Here is a 19,070-nt window from a genome sequence, read left to right as displayed (position 1 = left end):
TTTTGATTTTGAAATGGTCACCCTAAACATTAAATATAAATTTTTAAAAAAGTTTTAAAGAAATGCCATGTTCTGGGGAGAGAAGATATGAAGAAATATACCTGGAATTGTGTTTTGTTTCGTCCACACTGAAGCTAACATACACCTTTTGCCTTTAGTTCAGTGGAAAATGGCAATTCCAGGTGCATGGAGTTTAACAACACATTGGAGCACTTCCTGGATTAAAACAACATCACAAGGTGGAGTGTTTTCCGTTTGAGAGAAGAACTAGGCCTAAATATGCATGATTTGTGTTAAACATCCATCCACCCATCAGTTTTCTTCTGCTTATCCGGGGCCGGGTCATGGGGGCAGCAGTCTAAATCAGGGACTCCCAGACTTTCTTCACCCCAGACACTTCCTCCAGCTCCTCCAGGGAGACCCCGAGATGTTTCCAGGCAAGCCGAGAGACGTAATCCCTCCCTCCAGCATGTCCTGGGTCGATCCACACATGTTAAAAATGTGTGACTGAAACAAAACACAACTCCAGGTAAGCTACAGTCAAAGGTCTCAGGTCGGGTTGAGTCAGTTGGTTTAAATGCCATGATGTCATGATAAAACCTGAGCGTTTGTATTTGTCTTACTTAGATTATTCATGTCAGAGTAATCCTTTTATTGTATTGTCCTGCATATCTGAGGCTTAGGTGCTTTGAAAATTTCACCTATATACGCCCACTTGTGTTTATTTTAAAAGGCAGGGATAAGAATATTTCTGTATTTTTTAATAAATATATTTTAATATTTTAATCTCTATCCAGCCTTATGTAGCCAATAGAACCAGTAGACTACATGGATCATTTTGAGTGGTCCACTGTTAGAGTAACTCATTACATCACAAGATGAAGATGTTATGTTTTCATGACTGATTGAGTTTGTATGTATTTGAACAACAGACTTGCTGTATAGTCCTATGGACCACTATATGACCTACCAGGACAACTGGGATTACAGGTGTTTTTATTATTATTGTGGAATCAGAATCTGTATTGAGTATCAACTTTACTCCTTAGTATGAAAATTGAGTTTGAAATGACAACAACACTTTAGTATTTCTCTATATGTTTTTATAGTTAAGGATCAATGTTGTAAATCGTGTCCAGTATGGTTAGGAGGTAATAATAAAGTCTAGGCCTTGTAGCCATTATAAAAATAGAGAAATTATACAGTGTTTGTTTGTTCCTGTATTTAGCTGTATAATTACAGTATTACATAATAACTATTAATATTACTCTTTTCATTTCACAGTCTAATTATTGCACCAATAAACAAGGTTTATGTAATAATGTAAATGACTCAACCAAACTGCCATATCGTCACTGGCCACTGTGTAAGTGTAAACAATGAATGTGTAATAAACCTATTTTATACCAAGCCTAGTCCATCATTAATCCGTCTCTCCTCACAAAATAAGTTTATACATTACATATATTAACATTTTTATATCATTTATGATCCCTGGGAAAACATAGTCTCAAATTTTCTAATTAATAAATAGTTAATAGAAGCACAGGGTATAGCTCGTACAAAGCTGGCTCCCATCCCGTTATAAAAACCTCGAAGTCCATTTCTCTCATAAATTCCTTTAAGTCCATGTAGTACTCCAGTAGACCGATACGATGCTGGCCAGAAAGCTGCAAAACAAGAAATAACAGGTTTTAAGGAGGTTTATTGCCATGTTTTCAAATACTACATATACGTTTATATTTAGGGGAGATTCTTTGCACGGAGAATAAGTGAGGAGCGGGGGGCGCGGAGATTCCGCGCGATGACCGGAGTTTTGCAGGAGTCACGTGGAGGAACGTACTCAAGGCGACGCTTTAACTCTAAAGTGTACGGGAAACACTGGATAGATAAACAGATACCTTGATACCTTGGGACTGTTGTCAGGTGATTCCCGCCAGGTGGGCGTGGTCACGTGAGCACAGATGTATGATGCGTTCTTTAAAAGTGGCGCTCACCTGCACAGGTAAGGGAGCTGTCACCTGATGACGTGGCACCGGGGAGTCGAGCCAACAGCTTCACGTAAATCACTCTTGATGTTACATGTCAGAGGAAGCCCCTCTCACGGCCGCGCGCCGTTTTTAGCAACAAAGAAAGAAAAGGCGGAGCGGAAGCGCAGGACCCGCGCAATTCAGGAAAAACGCGCCAAAAGTGCAGCGCGACCCAAATCACCATCAGCACGACAAACAGCACGACAAACAGCACGGAGGAGTCCAGGTGAGTGTTACGAGTCCAGGAGAGTCTTGTTTGTGGTTACAGAATCATTATTGCATTAATAAATTGTTGTTCGGTTATAAATGTTTGATGAATGAAGCCGCTGCTTCTGGTGAATATTTTACTCCGCGCTCTGATTCACGTTTCTGTAATGTGCAAAGTGAACTGAAATAAATAAAACGATGATGTGATGAGTTTCACATGATCATGATGCTTTCATTGAAAGGAAATCTATTTCACTCTGGATGTGTTTTAAATGATGGCTCACTGAAAAAGGTGTATTATAAAAGGAAACGTGAAGGTGTCCTGAAACTGTCTGGTAAAAGGAAACTTACAGAAAGGACTTTTTTGAAAACAAATGCAAAAGGTTTTGACAGTAAAATGAAAGAAACTATGCCACAAATGAAAGTCATGAAACAAAAGCAAAACGTGTCTCAAATAAAATCTCTCGGTATTTTGATGTGTGAAAATGTCATTTATTACAAAGGGTGAAACCGTGGGGAAAATGTGTTTTTCAAACGTAACAAATTGCAATGAAAAGGTTTAAACATGTACACCAAGCTTGGGTCAATGAACTAGAACACAATGACTCAGAATTATATGAAATGAATGGTACGTTTGTGGGAATTAAATGATCACTTTCCAAACATGAATGATACAGGACCTGCCACAAAATACTCAAACATGTGAATTTAAACAAGTGCAATACAAAAAGTGAAAAGTGTTATCAAAGGTTTCAAATGGGATGAAAACCTACTTGGAAAATAAAATCTCTCCTCTATCCTGGAAAAATAAAACCGTACGCAAATGCATCCAACTGTACAATGGTCATGATGTAACCCTCAAATCTTAAAACATCTATTCTTTCTTTTTATTCTTTACCTTGTGTCCTCTCAAAACAAGATCTGAATGCTGAGGATTTTAATGGCTCAGATTTGGGCCTAAACTGGTTCAAATGTGTCAGATTCTACACACACTTTAATGGAGACTGAGTGGTCTCTTAGGGGTTGATCTGGTCTAAATGTGGACTAGATTTTAATGTTTAATTTCCACAGGTGGCACTTGGTTTTGGGTCCTTGTATTGCGTTTCGTGCGGGTTTGGGGGGATTGGTAATAGTAAAACTGAAACAAGTGCATAATTAAGGAAAATTGTGATGCACTCAGAGCACCTTGCTGGAAGAGTTTACCTGAACTCTGTGTTTTGGGATGAACGTCCATCAGCTTTTCCCCAAAGACCCAAAGGTGAATATAAAACTGTTTTGCTGAAATACACTAGTGTTTTGTAATTTTGTTTCTAATTTTTCCTTTGTGTTTGCAGGTTTGGGTGGTGTCCTCTAACCCTTCTATAGGTGTCAGTTTATTATCATTATTATCATCATTGTTAATAAGTTCATAGTTAATTTAAGATAAATCTACTTTGTGTCTTGCAAATGTGAGACATGAAAATCATCTGCGGCAACTGTAGTAGATGTTAGTTTATTTTATTTGAAAACAGCTAAAGCTAAAACATGTCTGCCATATGTTACTGACTAACCCTGGAGTTTTCAGGTTTTAGGTTGGTGTCTAACCCTTTTACAGCAGCTCTGTGATATCTACTATTGCTATAGAAGCTAAAGAGTGCTTCTGACCAGTGAAAAACGAAGTTAAAAAGGCCCCAAGAACTAAGAAGAAGAATGGAAAATCTTATATCAGAGGCTATGCTCTGATATAAAATATAGAATGAATGAAAGAATTAATCCAGAGCACCTTACTGGAAGAGTTTACCTAAACTCTGTTTTGGGTTGGGTTGGGGTTCAGTCAGCTTTCCACCAAAGACCTAAAGGTGAATTTAAAACTGTTTTGTTGAAATACACTAGTATTTTGTAATTTTGTTTCTAACTTTTCCTTTGTGTTTGCAGGTTTGGGTGGTGTCCTCTAACTCTTCTACAGGTATCAATTTATTATTATTATCATTGTTAAATAGTTCATAGTTGATCTAAGCTACTTGTAAATCTACGTCATGTCTTGCAAATGTGAGACATGAAAATCATCTGCGACAACTGTAGCAGATGTTAGTTTAATTTATTTGAAAACAGCTAAAGTTAAAACATGTCTGTCATATGTTACTGACTAACCCTGGAGTTTTCAGGTTGGAGAAACCCACATCGTTTTAAAACCTGATCATTTGGAATAATCTTAAGGTACAGTATATTTTAGTTGGGGATTTTTGAGGGAAATTCTCCCTCTGCATTTGACCCATTCATCATCAACAAAGTGCTGCTGGGGCAGCCTGTCAGGAGCAGTGAGCTGCTGCCATACACCTGTGCAGGTTCTGCACACAAAGGAACCTTCTTGCTGTGAGTGCTAAGCCACTCATCTTGACTTGAGTTTTGGTCCAAGAATTGAGGCCCTTGTGTTCTGTCATTTTTTGTGGTCTGAATGTAATAGTTCTGACCCTTTGATGTTGGATTTGTGTCCAACATAATCTTACAGGGATCTTTCCGTGCTGCAGCTTTCACTGGTTTTATTGGTCTGTTCATGCAGACTTTAAATCAGGTAAGTGACATTTCTGTGTGAATCCTCTCAAAACAAGACCTGAACATGCTGAGGATTTGATGTTACAGGCTTTAGTTGTTGGGCCTAAACTGGTCCAAAAGTGGGCCATATTTAAATGTTGGCTCACTTTTATGGAGACTGCTGGTCTCTCTTGGTCTTATCTGGTCTAAATGTGGAGTGGGCCAGATTAACTGTTTACACCATAATTTCCACAGGTTGCACTTGGGCTTGGGCCCTTGTGTGTTTCTGGTGTGTGCCTCGACTGGTCTAAATATGGGCCAGATTTAAACAGGCTGGTAAAACATGCTATGGTTGGGTGAAACTGATATTTCTTATGGTAAACTAACCCTTCAACAGTTTCATTTGGAGTTAAAAAGGTCTGAAAACTGACTTGAGCTTTGGGTTGTGTGTATGTTTTATATTTGGTTTGGTCTGAACTGGTCTAAACGTGGGCCAGATTTGGACTGCTTTCTACAGTGTGATTGTTCTGGTCCTAACCCTGACACTAAACTGAAAGTCTAGTAGTCGTGTCCTAATCCAACCCTTCCACAGGTTTGCTCAGGGTCTGTTCGTTTGAAATACGTCGACATTTCTGTTTTAACATTGTATTAACTTTACAGGGTTAAAGGTTAAATCTCATATTAATATTTCCATTGTGCGTGTTGTAAAATTGTTTTGGGCTTGTCTTGTGAAATGACAGTTCTAACCCTAACTCTTCTGCCTCTTCTCATTGCAGATCTAAACTGTTTTACTAAACTTTTAAACTAGTCTTTACAGGTCCAGAGGCTGCTGCTGTTTACTGTGAGTATGTCTGCACGCACTTACTAACACACTAACTCTGTACGAACACGGGCGGTGGGTCTAATCCAGCCACAGCGGGCACTGTGTGTGTCGCTCTGTGCCAGTCCCCAGCCTGGATAAATGGAGAGGGTTGCTTCGGCGTAAAACCTGCCTCTTTTGGCCTGATCTTAAAGTGTGTATGGCAGTTTTTTCAAATTATTTTTACTTGTTTTGGTGATATTTACTTGTGGTGAATATTTATCATAATTTTACATCAGTTTTATTTTAGTTTCTGGACAAAAGTTGAAAAGAAAAGCACAAAAATAAAGGACGGAGTGGTTCTAAAAAAGGAATACGTCTGTTATCGAAACTTTCAAATGCAGAAATAATACATGCATCACGAATTTCGGACTTCCAGTCATCGCGCAATGCATACTGGGAAGGATCCTCCGAAAAAGTGAGCATCAACCCGCTATGTTTGATTTCACAGTGGGATGCGTTTATTGTCAATGGCGATCTTTTCAAGTCTTTTGAACCATATCACTTTTGTTTCTCATTCTGATATTGTCAGATTTTAGTTATGGGGTTCGTACATCGTAATTGTGTGGTTGTTCGATGTCCTAACGGCGGAAAACGGGCTTCAGAAGTTTGCAAACTCCATAAATGCAAAAGGGACTCAGATCTGTGCGACTGCAAACCTCCGTTCAAACTGTTTCCCTTCTCAACTGAACTTGAAAAAATAGTGAAAGACAAAGGCAATTTATGGAGTTCGCGAACTTCCGAAGCCCGTTTTCCGCTTTTAAAATATCCAACATCCACACAATTACGATGTCCGAATCCCAAAACTAAAATATGACAATATCAAAATCAGAAACAAAAACGATATGGTTCAAAGACTTGAAAAGATCGACTTTGTCAATAGACACATCCCACTGGGAAATCAAACATGGCGGTTTGATGCTCACTTTTTCGGAGAATCCTTCCCAGTATGCATTGCGCGATGACCGTAAGTCCGAAATTCGTGATGCATGTATAATTTTAGACAAGCCCCTTTTTCACATTGCTGTTGCTCGGTAAAAGTTATGAAATGACGGCTGTCCTATACTTTTGAACGTTTGACCTTTGACTGAGTTTTACAGAGGAAAACCTAAGAACCAACAACCCTGCGTCGCCCAGAGCAGTGACGCCGTCTGCTGGAGAAGAAATATAAGACCCAGACCTCCGGATTTACAACATTCAAACACAGAACAAACAGAATTTTTTTTTTTGATGACTGTGACCGGATTTGTGATTTATTGAAATTTCAAATAAATCTAAATTGCCTTTGATTTCACTTTTGAGTCTCAGTCCCTGATTTTTATTCTTTACTAAGTCCCACTTGTTTTATGGGATAGGCTATTTAATTGTTTTGTTTTGTTTTTTTCTGAAAAGTCATAAACCTGTCCTGACAAAAATAAGAAAACGAAAAAACAACTGTTCCATTCTTCATTTAAACATAACGATTCGTTTTTTTTTTCAGTTTTCGATTTTATCAGTTTTTTCATTTTGGTTTTGGAGACAAATAATGAAGAAAACAGTTGTTTTTTTCGTTTTCTTATTTTTGGTTTTATATTGAAAAACGAATGAACGAATGATACACGGATTCTGGTTTAGTCCTAGTTTAGACTTTGTTTAGTCCTGGTTTAGACCTGCTTTAGACCTGGTTCAGTTCTGGTTGACTTGTATAGTCCCAAACGAATTTTGGCTTAGTCCTGGTTTAGTCTGGGTTCAGTCCAGTTTTAGTCCGTCTGTAGGCGAGTTTCATTGTTGACAAAAAGCACGCGTTGCATGCTGGGAATTATTTTGGCCGGCAGCAAGAAACACTAATTCAACATGACAGACGGAGCGAGAAAGCACGTAAAGGGTATTGATCCCGGTTATTTATCCACTCTAACGGCAGAGGACCCAAGACGATTTGACCAGAAATTGGTCATAAGCATCGATGGAGCCAAATCACCCTTTTCAACCCCGACAAAAGGTGGACCAAACCAAACTTCTGGTCAGAATCACCAACTACCTGGACAAATATTCACTTCGGCGATATCCACAATGACTTGGTGGAAACTCCTGGGCCATTCACAGCAGAAAAGATGAAAGTCTCCAAGAGTCTCGATGTGTTGTTGAACTTGTTGGAGTCCACGGTTTGTTAGGATCTTCTACGTTTGCTCTGCGGATGTTTGAAAGCCGTTTAATTCACCGTTGGCGGTTCTTTTCACTCTGAATACGAAAAGAGACATTTTCCTTCTTCCGTGCTTCTATTTGTGCATCCGATAATGCAGCAGGAATTTACCATTATCGGGGATAAATACGCGAGGTTACGCACTGTGTTTGACCGCTATCCTGTTTCTTGCCTCCGACCTAAATATTTCCCAGCATGCAACGCGGGCTTTTAATAACAATGATGTCAGCTGAACCTCGCCTATAGCCCTGGTTTATTGTAGCTGTTGTGGTTAGTTTCTGATCTGCAGAGCTCAGTATCTACATTCTTTAGCTCATTTAAGTACTTTCTTGTTTTCTAAGTCTGCAAATGATGCAGTTGGACCCCATATACAGTCAATAAACATAACACACATGACTGGAGCACAGAGAAATCCACGCCCTACCTTCTGCTTGTTGGTGAGTGCGTATCACAGCTAAAGGGTAACTGGTCATTTGTCCTGAAGCGAAGGCCACAAAACTGAAGAAAAACAGCTGAGACTCGCTGTTGTAGTCCGGGTTACTCTTGGCCCAGTTCATTATTGACTACAGACAGATGGGAAAAAAATATGTTACAAGTTAGAAATTATAGCTTTAAACAACTCAATGTATTAGTTACGCTTTATAACATGTACACACTTACACTTGTATGGAGTATTAATTGCTAACATAACATATTTAGAGCACCATGTTATCCCCACTTCCTTGCTCTCTGCGCTAAGTTACTTCCCCTGCAGAGGGCTATCACAACACAATCATCATGCATCCCCACTAATGAACTTAGGTTTGTGAAGTTGGTGTATTATTTCACTGCAAAAAAACAGTATCTAGATGAGTTAAAATTACTTAAATTAAGAAAATTTTTCTTTATTTGAGTATTCAGCTTGATAAGTAATATGAAATAAGTGTGTTTGTCTTAATTTTGTGTCTTATTTTAGCTGCAAAGTTGTTGTTTTTGTTAAGTGAAGCAAGATGTAAGTTAAAATTAAATTAAATGCATTAAAATTAAGAACCTTTTTCTTTATTTGGGTATTCAACTTCACAAGTAATATGAAATAAGTGTGTTTGTCTTAATTTTGTGTCTTATTTTAGCTCCAAAGTTGTTTTTCTTATCTTAAGTGACGCAAGATTTAAGTTAAAATTAAATTAAATACATTAAAATTAATAACCTTTTTCTTTATTTGAGTATTCAACTTGACAAGTAATATAAAATACGTGTGTTGGTCTTAATTTTGTGTCTTATTTTAGCTGCAAAGTTGTTGTTTTTCATGAAGCAAGTTGTATTTTCATATTTTAAGTACAAAAAGTCTTGTTCCATTGGTAGATAATTTTACTTTCGTAATTCAAGTAATCTTAATTAAATTTTAGTTTTTGCAGTATCATGCTTTTGTATATTTCTGAAAAATTGGGTTTGAGATCACAGGAGAGATCGCTATATTACTCAAACATGCACGGATGACATCTAAAAGCTTCTCAGACCTGTTTTTGATTAGGAAAACAACATCATAACATTTCAACTTTGCATAACACCTGCTCTTTTGTTAGATGTTAGATGCGTTTATATAGCGTAGACCTGGTGAACAGCGCACTCCACACCAGCGTAGGGGATCATACACAGGAGGCTGGGCTTAAATCCTCTGTAAAACGACGACAAAGACTCATGCGTGTAGATGGAGCGAGCGTAGGACACCACTCCTGAATATGTACCGGCCTGGAGCAGGTTCAGACGCACCTTCAGCACCTGAGAGCCACACACACAGAGAATACTATGGAAATATTTGCGTTTACATGTTAATAATGATAGGGTTTTCCAAGAATAAAACATAGAAAACACAATGTCATGTCAATCATTATTTCATTTTGAATAGCCGACCTGGTACCTCGAGAGGGTAGAAAGCAGCGTGAGCCACAGCTCCAGAGACACAGCCCAAAGCAAACCTGTGCTGCACCGTCACACTGCCCTGAGAGTGGTCCTGAGTGTACGCCTTCATCTAAACACAGCAATAAACAAACAAATAAATAAACAACAATGAGGAGGGGATAGGACAGGTGACACTGGCAACACCATTTAAAACCAAAGAAAGGAGAGAAGCAGATAGTGCAAATAACTGAATTGTAATCAAATTGTGATTGAATAATAATAAAAGTCAGTTATTAGACAGTCAATTATCTAACAACTCATAATAAAACAGTCAATCATAAGATTTGTGCTTTTCACATCCCGTCCTGTTTGTCTGCCAAATCTCTGTATTTTTTATGCAGAGGGAGATCAGTCTGGCCCCCATGCCCCCCGTCGCATCTTATGCCCAACCAAACGTGATCAGATGATATGATTTACAAACAAAATACATTTCTCTCACCTCAGATTAACAGAGTTTTGGGTTTTACTCATTGAAGCAGCAGAAATCTGCCATGTTTTTCAGATTTCCTTTTTTCCAGCCATATTTATTTTGATACGAGACAGACCATGCAGGTCCCTGACTGGCTAAGCCACCTGTCAATCACCAGACTCTGCCCTTCGTAAAGTAATGAAGAAGTGTGTATTCTGAATTGTAGGCAAATATCCCGTGACAGTACAACCATTAGGGCTTAAAGAGATGTCCTGCAGATTGATTAGTTGACTAAAAAGGGCAAATGGTAAAAGCTCTCAAAACTATAACATAGTGTATCTCTGGGCATCTGACCCAAACTGCAGTCACAAGACTTGACTGCAGGGGGAGCTCAAGCAAAAACTACTATTTATACAGAAAAACGTACTCTGAAACAGTGCATTTGTATTAAAACAGATTAAATTTGTGAATTATGAGTTTAATCTATTTTTTTTACATAGAAATAATCCGTTGTCTAACGTCACGACTAAAGGACATACTGTTTTCTTTGTATAAAATATCACTGTCAAGCATTCATGTATGGTTCTATTGTTTCAAATGGGGTTATCAAATAAAAAAATGTGATTAATCGATACAAGAAAACGAACAGCCCTACAGCCTGGTCCTATATCACACTAACCGTACTCTTCCATCAGTAACAGGAGTCGGAGCATGAATACTGCATGAGTGAGTGTTGTCGTGTCTCACCTGTGTATAGATAAGACACTGCAGAGTGGACTGAGGAGTTCCTTTTAAAACATTAACCGCGTTTCCCTGCCACATGGAGCGCACACCGCCAGATCTGAGCTCCTGGAAGCCCTGAGAGAACGCCTTAGACCCATGAACCTAAAGATAACAAGACAAGGTACAATGAATGAACAGAAATGGCATTAATAAAACTTACCATTCTTCCCATTTTAGATTACTGTGATATCATTTATCAAAATACTACAGCTTCTATCCTCCAACCACTCAACGTTATCTATAACAGTCTGTGCAAATTCATTCTCCGCTGTCCCTTCAGAACTCACCACTGTACAATCTATCACCAACTGTCCTGGTTCACTCCGACGTCAACTTCACTGGTTATTATTTATCTCTAAATGCCTAAATCTTAATTATCCTGAATACTTCAAACAGTATTTAATTCCATTCAGATCCTCTTCCAGTTTACGTCACGCAGATCAGATATTTTTTGTTGTTCCAAGAGTCAAAAAATTAAATAGGAAAACACAAATTTAAACATAAAGCTCCTTTTGATTGGCACAATTTTCCCTCATCGATCCGCGCATTAACTTCTGTCCCTTCATTTAAAAATGCTCTGGTTCAATATTTACAGAACCGTGTAATTGTTTTTGATAATTTTGTTGAATTTTGTTGTTCATCTTGTTGTATTTTGTGATTATCTTTGAACTCTGTCTTAGTTTTTTGCTCAATTTTGATTTATTATGTGTCAGACAGTCAAGTGTGAGTGAGTGTGTGCGTGTGGTTGTGTTGATTTTGTATGCTTATTTGAATTTATGTAGCTTACTGTCTGCCCTACTCTATCTGTCTTTTGTTGTTGTAATTGTAAGGACCCCCTCAAAAACGAGATGGCGAGACATTTCAAGGGGCTTATTCTCCAAACAAATAGATTCAAATTCAGATTCAGTAACATCAACACAGGGTTAGAGGAGCGGAGGATATATATCAAAGCTAAATTATATTAAAATGACATTAAAATCCAGTATCCAGTGAGTTGTTTTTGACCTGTAGTTGAGTCTTGAGTCGATCTATGGGAGCCGTCACCGTCCTGGACACCGCGTCTGCTAAACCGGCCGACAGAACAAACCTGCTCCACACTCCAGGCTCCTCCGAAAACTCCAGGGACATCGCTCGGCTCTCCCCCACGTCAAACACCTACGCCACAGAGGTATCACACTGTAAACATCACACCTTAAGTCCATTTGTTTGTGAGAGACTTGGAGATTTTCAGTTTATTTTTGGCAAGACAACATTAGTTCTGAGTGTCTGAATGTGGTTCTCTGTTGAAACATGATTGGTGTAATAACCAGGGGTGGACTAAAGTCATTTCAGACACTCATGTGGTTGTAACTGAATATATTTTTGAGGTAATTCAACATTCTAGGGTACTTGTACTTGTAACTGAGTGTAACTGAAGCCTGTGATTGCAATGATAAGTTACTGAATACTGTATAGCTCTCTATAGCTCCACACACATCATCTAAGCTTTGGCCAACTCTTTGATTAACCATGCATGTTCCTGATTGGCTAATCCACCTGTCAATCACAGCAAGGGGATCACCAGACTCTCATCATCTTCATAAAGTACTGAAGAAGTGTGTATTTTGAATTGCGGCTCAGAGAATATGGAGCTTGCTATTTAAAACTGCTATTAGTTTTACACTTTTTTCAATTGATCAAGTGTGTTCTAAAAGTGTGTTTTAAAATGTTCAGCGCAGTCTTCGCTATCTTGGCTTACATCATCAGAGGTATAATACTCCCTACAACAGCCAGACTGCACTGGACTAGACTAGAGCCCTGCACCCCTGGGATCCAACATGCCTTTTATGCATAATTTGTGCTGGATATCTTATTTGGCCTTAATAAAAAACATTTTAAATTCGCATATGTGGTCTAATTTTAATCATTTTAGACAATTTCTTGCAGCTTCTCTGTGTTAAAGCTTAAGAAAGTGAACGTCCACATCTTGCAGGACTTGCGATCGGGAGCGTGACAAAATATCCCAGATGCGTGCAGGAGCGGGACTGAAAATTACAATTCTTTGTGGGAGCGGGACTGCACGGGACTGAAAATTCAGTCCCACGCAGACCTCTAGACGAGACAACACTATCACAGCGTGTTGAAGGTTCATGTGTCCAGGTGCTGGATCAGTACTGATGTAAATAAACGTGTTAGAAGTTCAGTGTTAGAACTTCTTTTACTTCTTCTATTCAACTCTCAGGCTACTACAATTTATTCTATATCACATGTGTACTTTTACTTAAGTACAAACAGCAGTACTTGTACTTGTAAATGATTATTCGGCATATATTATAGCAATACTAAAAATTCAAATTTATGTAAACTCAATACTACAATGATAATACTATCAGTACAGTACTTGCAGTCCTATGTCTGTGTAATCCTTCAGTCGTTGGAGTACATTTCATACCATGAGTACATGGGTTAGTGACTTTTGTTCGTATTAATACCTGCTCATATCTAGTATCTAGTTTTGATAATAGTTTTAGTATTGATTAGTATCAGATTTTTTTTTACCACATTGTGTTTCCATGACGACACCAGCTCTCCAATGTTGTCCACAGGGTTAATGATCACATGATGTAAGAACTCACTCCAGTCCACGGTCAGAGAGTTGTCTTTGTCCATCCTGATGTGTGGAACAGACATGCGATATCAACAAAACGAAATGACCAATATTAAAGAGCCCAGATTAAGCTATTTTCTGATCTATGTTTTAATCCTGTTTCCTCATCACAAACATACCTGCATATTTGAGCAGAATTCTTCCCTCATAACACCCTGTTCCACCTTATGATGTCATATAACACAGGAAACACTTTTGACGCAACAAAACATAAGATATTTGGTTTAAATTGCTATTTGCTACGGTAACAGTCTTTTCATTATTCTGAAACTCATGGATAAAATCCTGATCTCACCTCTCTACCTGCCAGTACCTAAAAGCCCAAGTTTAACCATTGCCTCTTATTTGAAGAGGAGAATAGTACATTTACTCATTTACATGTAAATGAGTAACATTTTGAAGCAATTGTACCTATCAGAGTACTTTTTTTAGCAGCATAGTCTACTTTTATTCCTACTTAAGCAATTTGCAAGTGACAAAAGCTTTATGTTGACAATATGAAATGATATGAACATTTGTGTTTCTTGCAGCGCTCCAGATATGATTTAGTTTGTCTCATTTTTGGGTCAATCCTCAATCCAGATTTTGTGCGTTATTGATTTTGATGTCCTTCAAATTACAGTCACTTCAAATTATACATCAGATATTACGTCCTGACAGTTACCTGAGTAGTGCTTTCCAAAAATATAGTATTTTCATGATTCTAACTAAGCCATAATGCAGACCGCATATGGCTGAAACATGCTGGCTTTTGGTCATTTAAATAAAATCCTTTTAACTATACTTTTCTTTGTGCAACTTTTACTTTTATGGAGTGCCTGGATTTAGATTTTTCCATTTTTTTCTCTTACTTGAGCAATTCTGAACCACTATTTTGTACTTATTATGTAATATTATTCAGTAACCTTTATTTCAGTACAATTTTAATCTAGACTACCTACCTCTGCTTATTTCTGTGTGTTAAGTCCCTCCTCTTACAGGTAATTCAGGTAAGTGTTGTAATTGAGAACATTTAGCCTGTAAGCAATCTAAAAAGACTGTATATCTCCAGAACATCAGACAGAGTATCTCACATTTGTATGATCTGCTTTGCGTTTGCCCTTGTTATGACGACTCCCAGCTCCTTAAACAGGCTCATGATGTCCTCCTGGTCGATCGCCCCTAATCACAGAACACACAAGTATTAGAAATTAGTGATAGTAGAAATAGCAGGAGATGTAGTAGAAGTAGTAATAGTATTAATCGTAGTGTGCAATAATAGTAGGAACATTGGAGGCAGTAGTAGTAGAATAAAAACTAGATTTCATTTCTCATTTGAGCTGTATCAGGACAAATATAAGAGCACATAGACGAGTTTACGCCCATGGCCCACAATGGAACCTACTTGGATCACTGAGAGATTACACTGATATAAAACCACATGAGAATATAAAAAAAAGTACTACAATTTAATGTTGACAAATGACATTCTGCTTTGTTTTAAGTTGTTTTTTTTTTAGAATAGTAGAAAAAAAAAAAAATTCTAAATTAGTTTCCTCTGTGGGGTGACTGGAGGTACTATGTCTCTGGGCTGGCCTGGGAACACCTTTGGGGTCTGGTAGTCTCTCCTTAGACTGCTGCCCCCGTGACCCGGTCACGGTTAAATTAAGTAAGTACGTTTTTAATTTATATAACGCTTTTCACAGACATATGTCACAAAGACGCTTTACAGAGCATTATTCATTCACCCCATCCTATACTATTGTAGCCACAGCTGCCCCATCTTGCCCTCCGACCACCATCACTTATGCACGCGCCACTTTCATACTAGGCAACGTGGGTGAAGAGTCTTGCCTAAGGACACAATGACAGTTTCTGTGACTGGCGCCCCCCTAGCACTGGCACCTGATTTTCCCAGTGGTCTCCCATCCAAGTACTAACCATACCGGGCCTTGTTTAGCTTCTGAGATCTGGCAGGATCAGGCTTTTACAAGCTGGTATGGCCACAAAAAGTGGAAGAAGATGGATGGATGTTGGTATCAGAATCAGTACTGAGCATCAAGTCTATTTCTTGATATCAAAATTGAGTCTGAAATGTTATTATGATGACAAAACTATATACTAATGAGTATCTAGTGTGATAGTTTTAGTAGACCTATTGATCAGTATCTGAGTACTGACCTCTTTGCCAACTCTTCTTAGGTTACACACATGAACATCACATGGTTCTGTTCTACATGAGGGCAAAGGTAACTGATTACTGTAAACACCAGCTGTATTGGCAGAGTCACCTTCAAAAGTAGGTTTACAATCACCATTCATAAAAATATGGACTATGCACTAAAATAATACAATAATTAAAACATAATAGTTGATTGTATTGTTAGCATTACTCTTACTTGAGTCAATTTTTGGCTACTTTACCACCTCTGCTCAGATAATACAACAATCAAAATACATGATTGTGTTGCAGACTTACCGCACTTGTCCCTGTCCAGATCTTGAAAGTGAATTTTCCATTTCTTCTCTCTGTCCATCATGTAACTGAGGAATTCTTTGTAATCCAACAGTCCATCTTGGTTTTGGTCATAAGAGTCAATAATATTCTGCAAAAATACACACACACATATATATTGCATGGGCATGTTTGTGATGAAGAAACAGAATCCTACCTGCACTTTGCCATCTGCTGACAGTATCCCATGCTTTCTCATTTCATTGTGCAGCTCTCCTTTGGAAATATAGCCATCGTTGTTTTGGTCCAGTTTGTCAAACAGCCCACGAAACTGATCCATTATGAACTAAATACAAAAAAACTAAACAAATGTCTAAAATGAAGCTTATGTCACAAAAGCAGGTAAAGTTATAATCCTATTGGTAATCATTGGAGTAGCGGTGCAGCCCTTTCACTCAACGCTGACTCATTGGACTGTGCAGGTCGATAATGCAGTGAAGGAGAACTACAGTGTGCAGATACAGATCGCTAGAGGGCGCTGTTGCTGCACAATGCCAGAGGTGAAGGGCGGATAAGAGGCAAATGATCGGTCAGAGGGTTCATGCAAAATTGGGACAGTTGCCATGATAATAATGAAATACAGAGATATAAAGGCCTATATCTTTTGAATTCAAGAGGAAAGCTCCAAAATTTTGCATACAGCCTAATAGATCTTACACACGTATATATATATATTTTATTTTTCATTCATATAACCTACAGTGTTGGGAAGAACTTTGAAAATGTATTGAGTTACAGCTAAGCCCTTCTTGTCCCTAAAAACAGTTTGCATTTAGGTCAGTCTGTCTGGCCATTTGGCTTTCTTAGCTTTGAAATTTAACACTTTTACATTTGCATCTGAGAACAAATGAAGATGATCAAACACTTCACATGTGACAAAACCTTCAGACATGTAAATGATAAACCTAAAGGTACCTGTAGCCTTTCTGTGAGAGAAAGGATTAAACAAAGAATAGTGTGGATTTTAACACTTCTTACTTGGACAACAGAATACTAACATTTCCACCGCAATGACTAAATGAGAACGTAGCTGCACAGGATTACATGTACTCAAAATCACTATTCAGAATAAGTGTTACTTCCCAGCACTGTTCATGTAAGACATAAAATTATGATATTACATACATCCAGTGTAGACCTACGGGGAAAAAAAAAAAACATATTCAAAATTTTTAGTAACTGTATTCTGCAGTTACTTTTTCATTTGGTGGTTTTCAGAATACATAAAATTAAAGGAATACATGGTGGTATTTGATCCAGAAGGATAGAAAATACTGTGGTGAGGCATGTGTGACCTCCTTCTCCAGTCAGTGATAAGTAATGCAGAACAACTGACATCACCTTGACACATTTCTCTGTAGAAAATTTACATTTGGAAAACAGACACAACATAAACTGAATTTTGGTTTCTCTAAACAAAACTTGATGTCAGGAAAAAGCAGTTTTTCATTGAAAACTGATCAATCATCTCATCAGTGCGTCCTCAGAGCAGAGGTGTAACGGCATGAGCTCAGACACCTCCAGGTGTAAATGTCTAAGCAGTCCCTCACACGTGGGGATGTGAGTGTCCACAAACAGCTGACTGGCACTGTGCCACCTGGACACCTGCAGCAGAAGCCTAAAATCATCACTGTAGGCCACAGTGAGCCTGAGGAAGGTCCCACATCCATAAATCCGCCACAGAGGAGCTGTGTACAGTGGAGAACAACAGGCTCTGAACACAGAACGTTTACCATCATGAGAACACATACTACATTTCCTCAGTAACATATTTGCCCGGGCACAAAGTGACCAAGGCATTTGGTCTCTTTAGTGGCTCAAGAGGCTGATCACATCATTTGAAGACAGGAAAGTTCATATTTTTATCCTCTATATGTCACTGAACCCAGTAGATATAAGTTTAATGCAGTACTGTGGAACATTCCAGGTAAAGCAAGACAATTTTCAAAGATACAAGGTCCATGTAGTTCTGCCTTCATATTATCTTTTTGACTTGGTACAGTTGGGTTATCAATGTTAAAATGTTTGTTTAACCCCAAAAATGAATGTTCTTGTAGCTATAAGCCCACAGTCAGTTATGATCTGCAGTGGTTGGTCCATTGAAGGAAACTGTGATTTGTTGCATAATGTTGAACAGGCTCCTCTCACCTGATGTGTGACGTCACGACACGATTTGATTTAACCTAATTTTTCTATGACTAAATATCCTTGGCAGTTTCCTGTTCATTATGGAGGCTTGTGTATAATCTTTGCCTCCTCTTTGACGTTACGTGCCCTTTTACGCACAGACAGCCGTGAAAGCGTGACCTCTCACCTGCGCGCGTGAACAGAGCCGCCTTTAGTGAATGACGCGCATCAGCATCTGCTTTTCTAGAAAGAGCCACGGGAGTCCAGCGCGCTCTGTCACAACCCAGAGCGGCCCGTCCACCACAGGAACTCACACTTCACAATAAAAGCATCTACAGTTACACAGAGATACTACCTTTTAAATCTCATAAATAATCAGTGTAGCTATTAACCTACTTAGGCAAACTTTTTGATCCACAGGCAATTATTTGGGCACAGCAGCTCACACGTCACAATATAATATAATAACAAAGAATAAAAAAATATAAATGTTAATAATAAATTCTAAATAAGTAGCAAAAATATATGTACAAATCTAAATAAAATGGAAAAAATAAGTAATAAAATATAAAATCTCAGCTTTATACAAGAGGTCATTGGAAGTATAGGTGAGTTACTGTGCAGTTGTAGGGAGTATTATCTGTTCCATAGGGGTGAGTTGTTGTACAGTTGTAGGGAGTATTATCTGTTATATAAGGGTGAGTTGTTGTACAGTTGTAGGGAGTATTATATTACATATGGGTGAGTTGTTGTACAGTTGTAGGGAGTATTATCTGTTCCATAAGGGTGAATTGTTGTACAGTTGTAGGGAGTATTATCTGTTATATAAGGGTGAGTTGTTGTACAGTTGTAGGGAGTATTATCTGTTACATAAGGGTGAGATGTT

At 38.3% G+C, this 19,070-nt stretch overlaps 1 protein-coding gene across 1 annotated transcript; it reads right to left on the bottom strand.

The window, feature by feature from the left end:
* Positions 1–1,485: 1,485 nt before the first annotated feature.
* On the bottom strand, positions 1,486–16,337 carry slc25a24l (solute carrier family 25 member 24, like). The gene is made up of 10 exons (XM_055152062.1): positions 16,215–16,337; positions 16,022–16,148; positions 14,637–14,724; positions 13,455–13,566; positions 11,922–12,071; positions 10,881–11,018; positions 9,684–9,794; positions 9,377–9,544; positions 8,211–8,349; positions 1,486–1,670 (listed from the first exon to the last, which is right to left on the bottom strand). The coding sequence occupies exons 1-10, from the start codon at positions 16,335–16,337 to the stop codon at positions 1,486–1,488; spliced, it is 1,341 nt and encodes a 446-aa protein (XP_055008037.1).
* Between the last annotated feature and the right edge of the window lie 2,733 nt (positions 16,338–19,070).

Source organism: Boleophthalmus pectinirostris, unplaced genomic scaffold, assembly GCF_026225935.1.
Source record: "Boleophthalmus pectinirostris isolate CB_2022bp ecotype Guang Dong unplaced genomic scaffold, ASM2622593v1 HiC_scaffold_16, whole genome shotgun sequence".
NCBI classification, from domain to species: Eukaryota; Metazoa; Chordata; class Actinopteri; order Gobiiformes; family Gobiidae; genus Boleophthalmus; species Boleophthalmus pectinirostris.
Note: the sequence above shows the minus strand (reverse complement) of the source record. Positions and strands in the feature narration are given on the sequence as shown.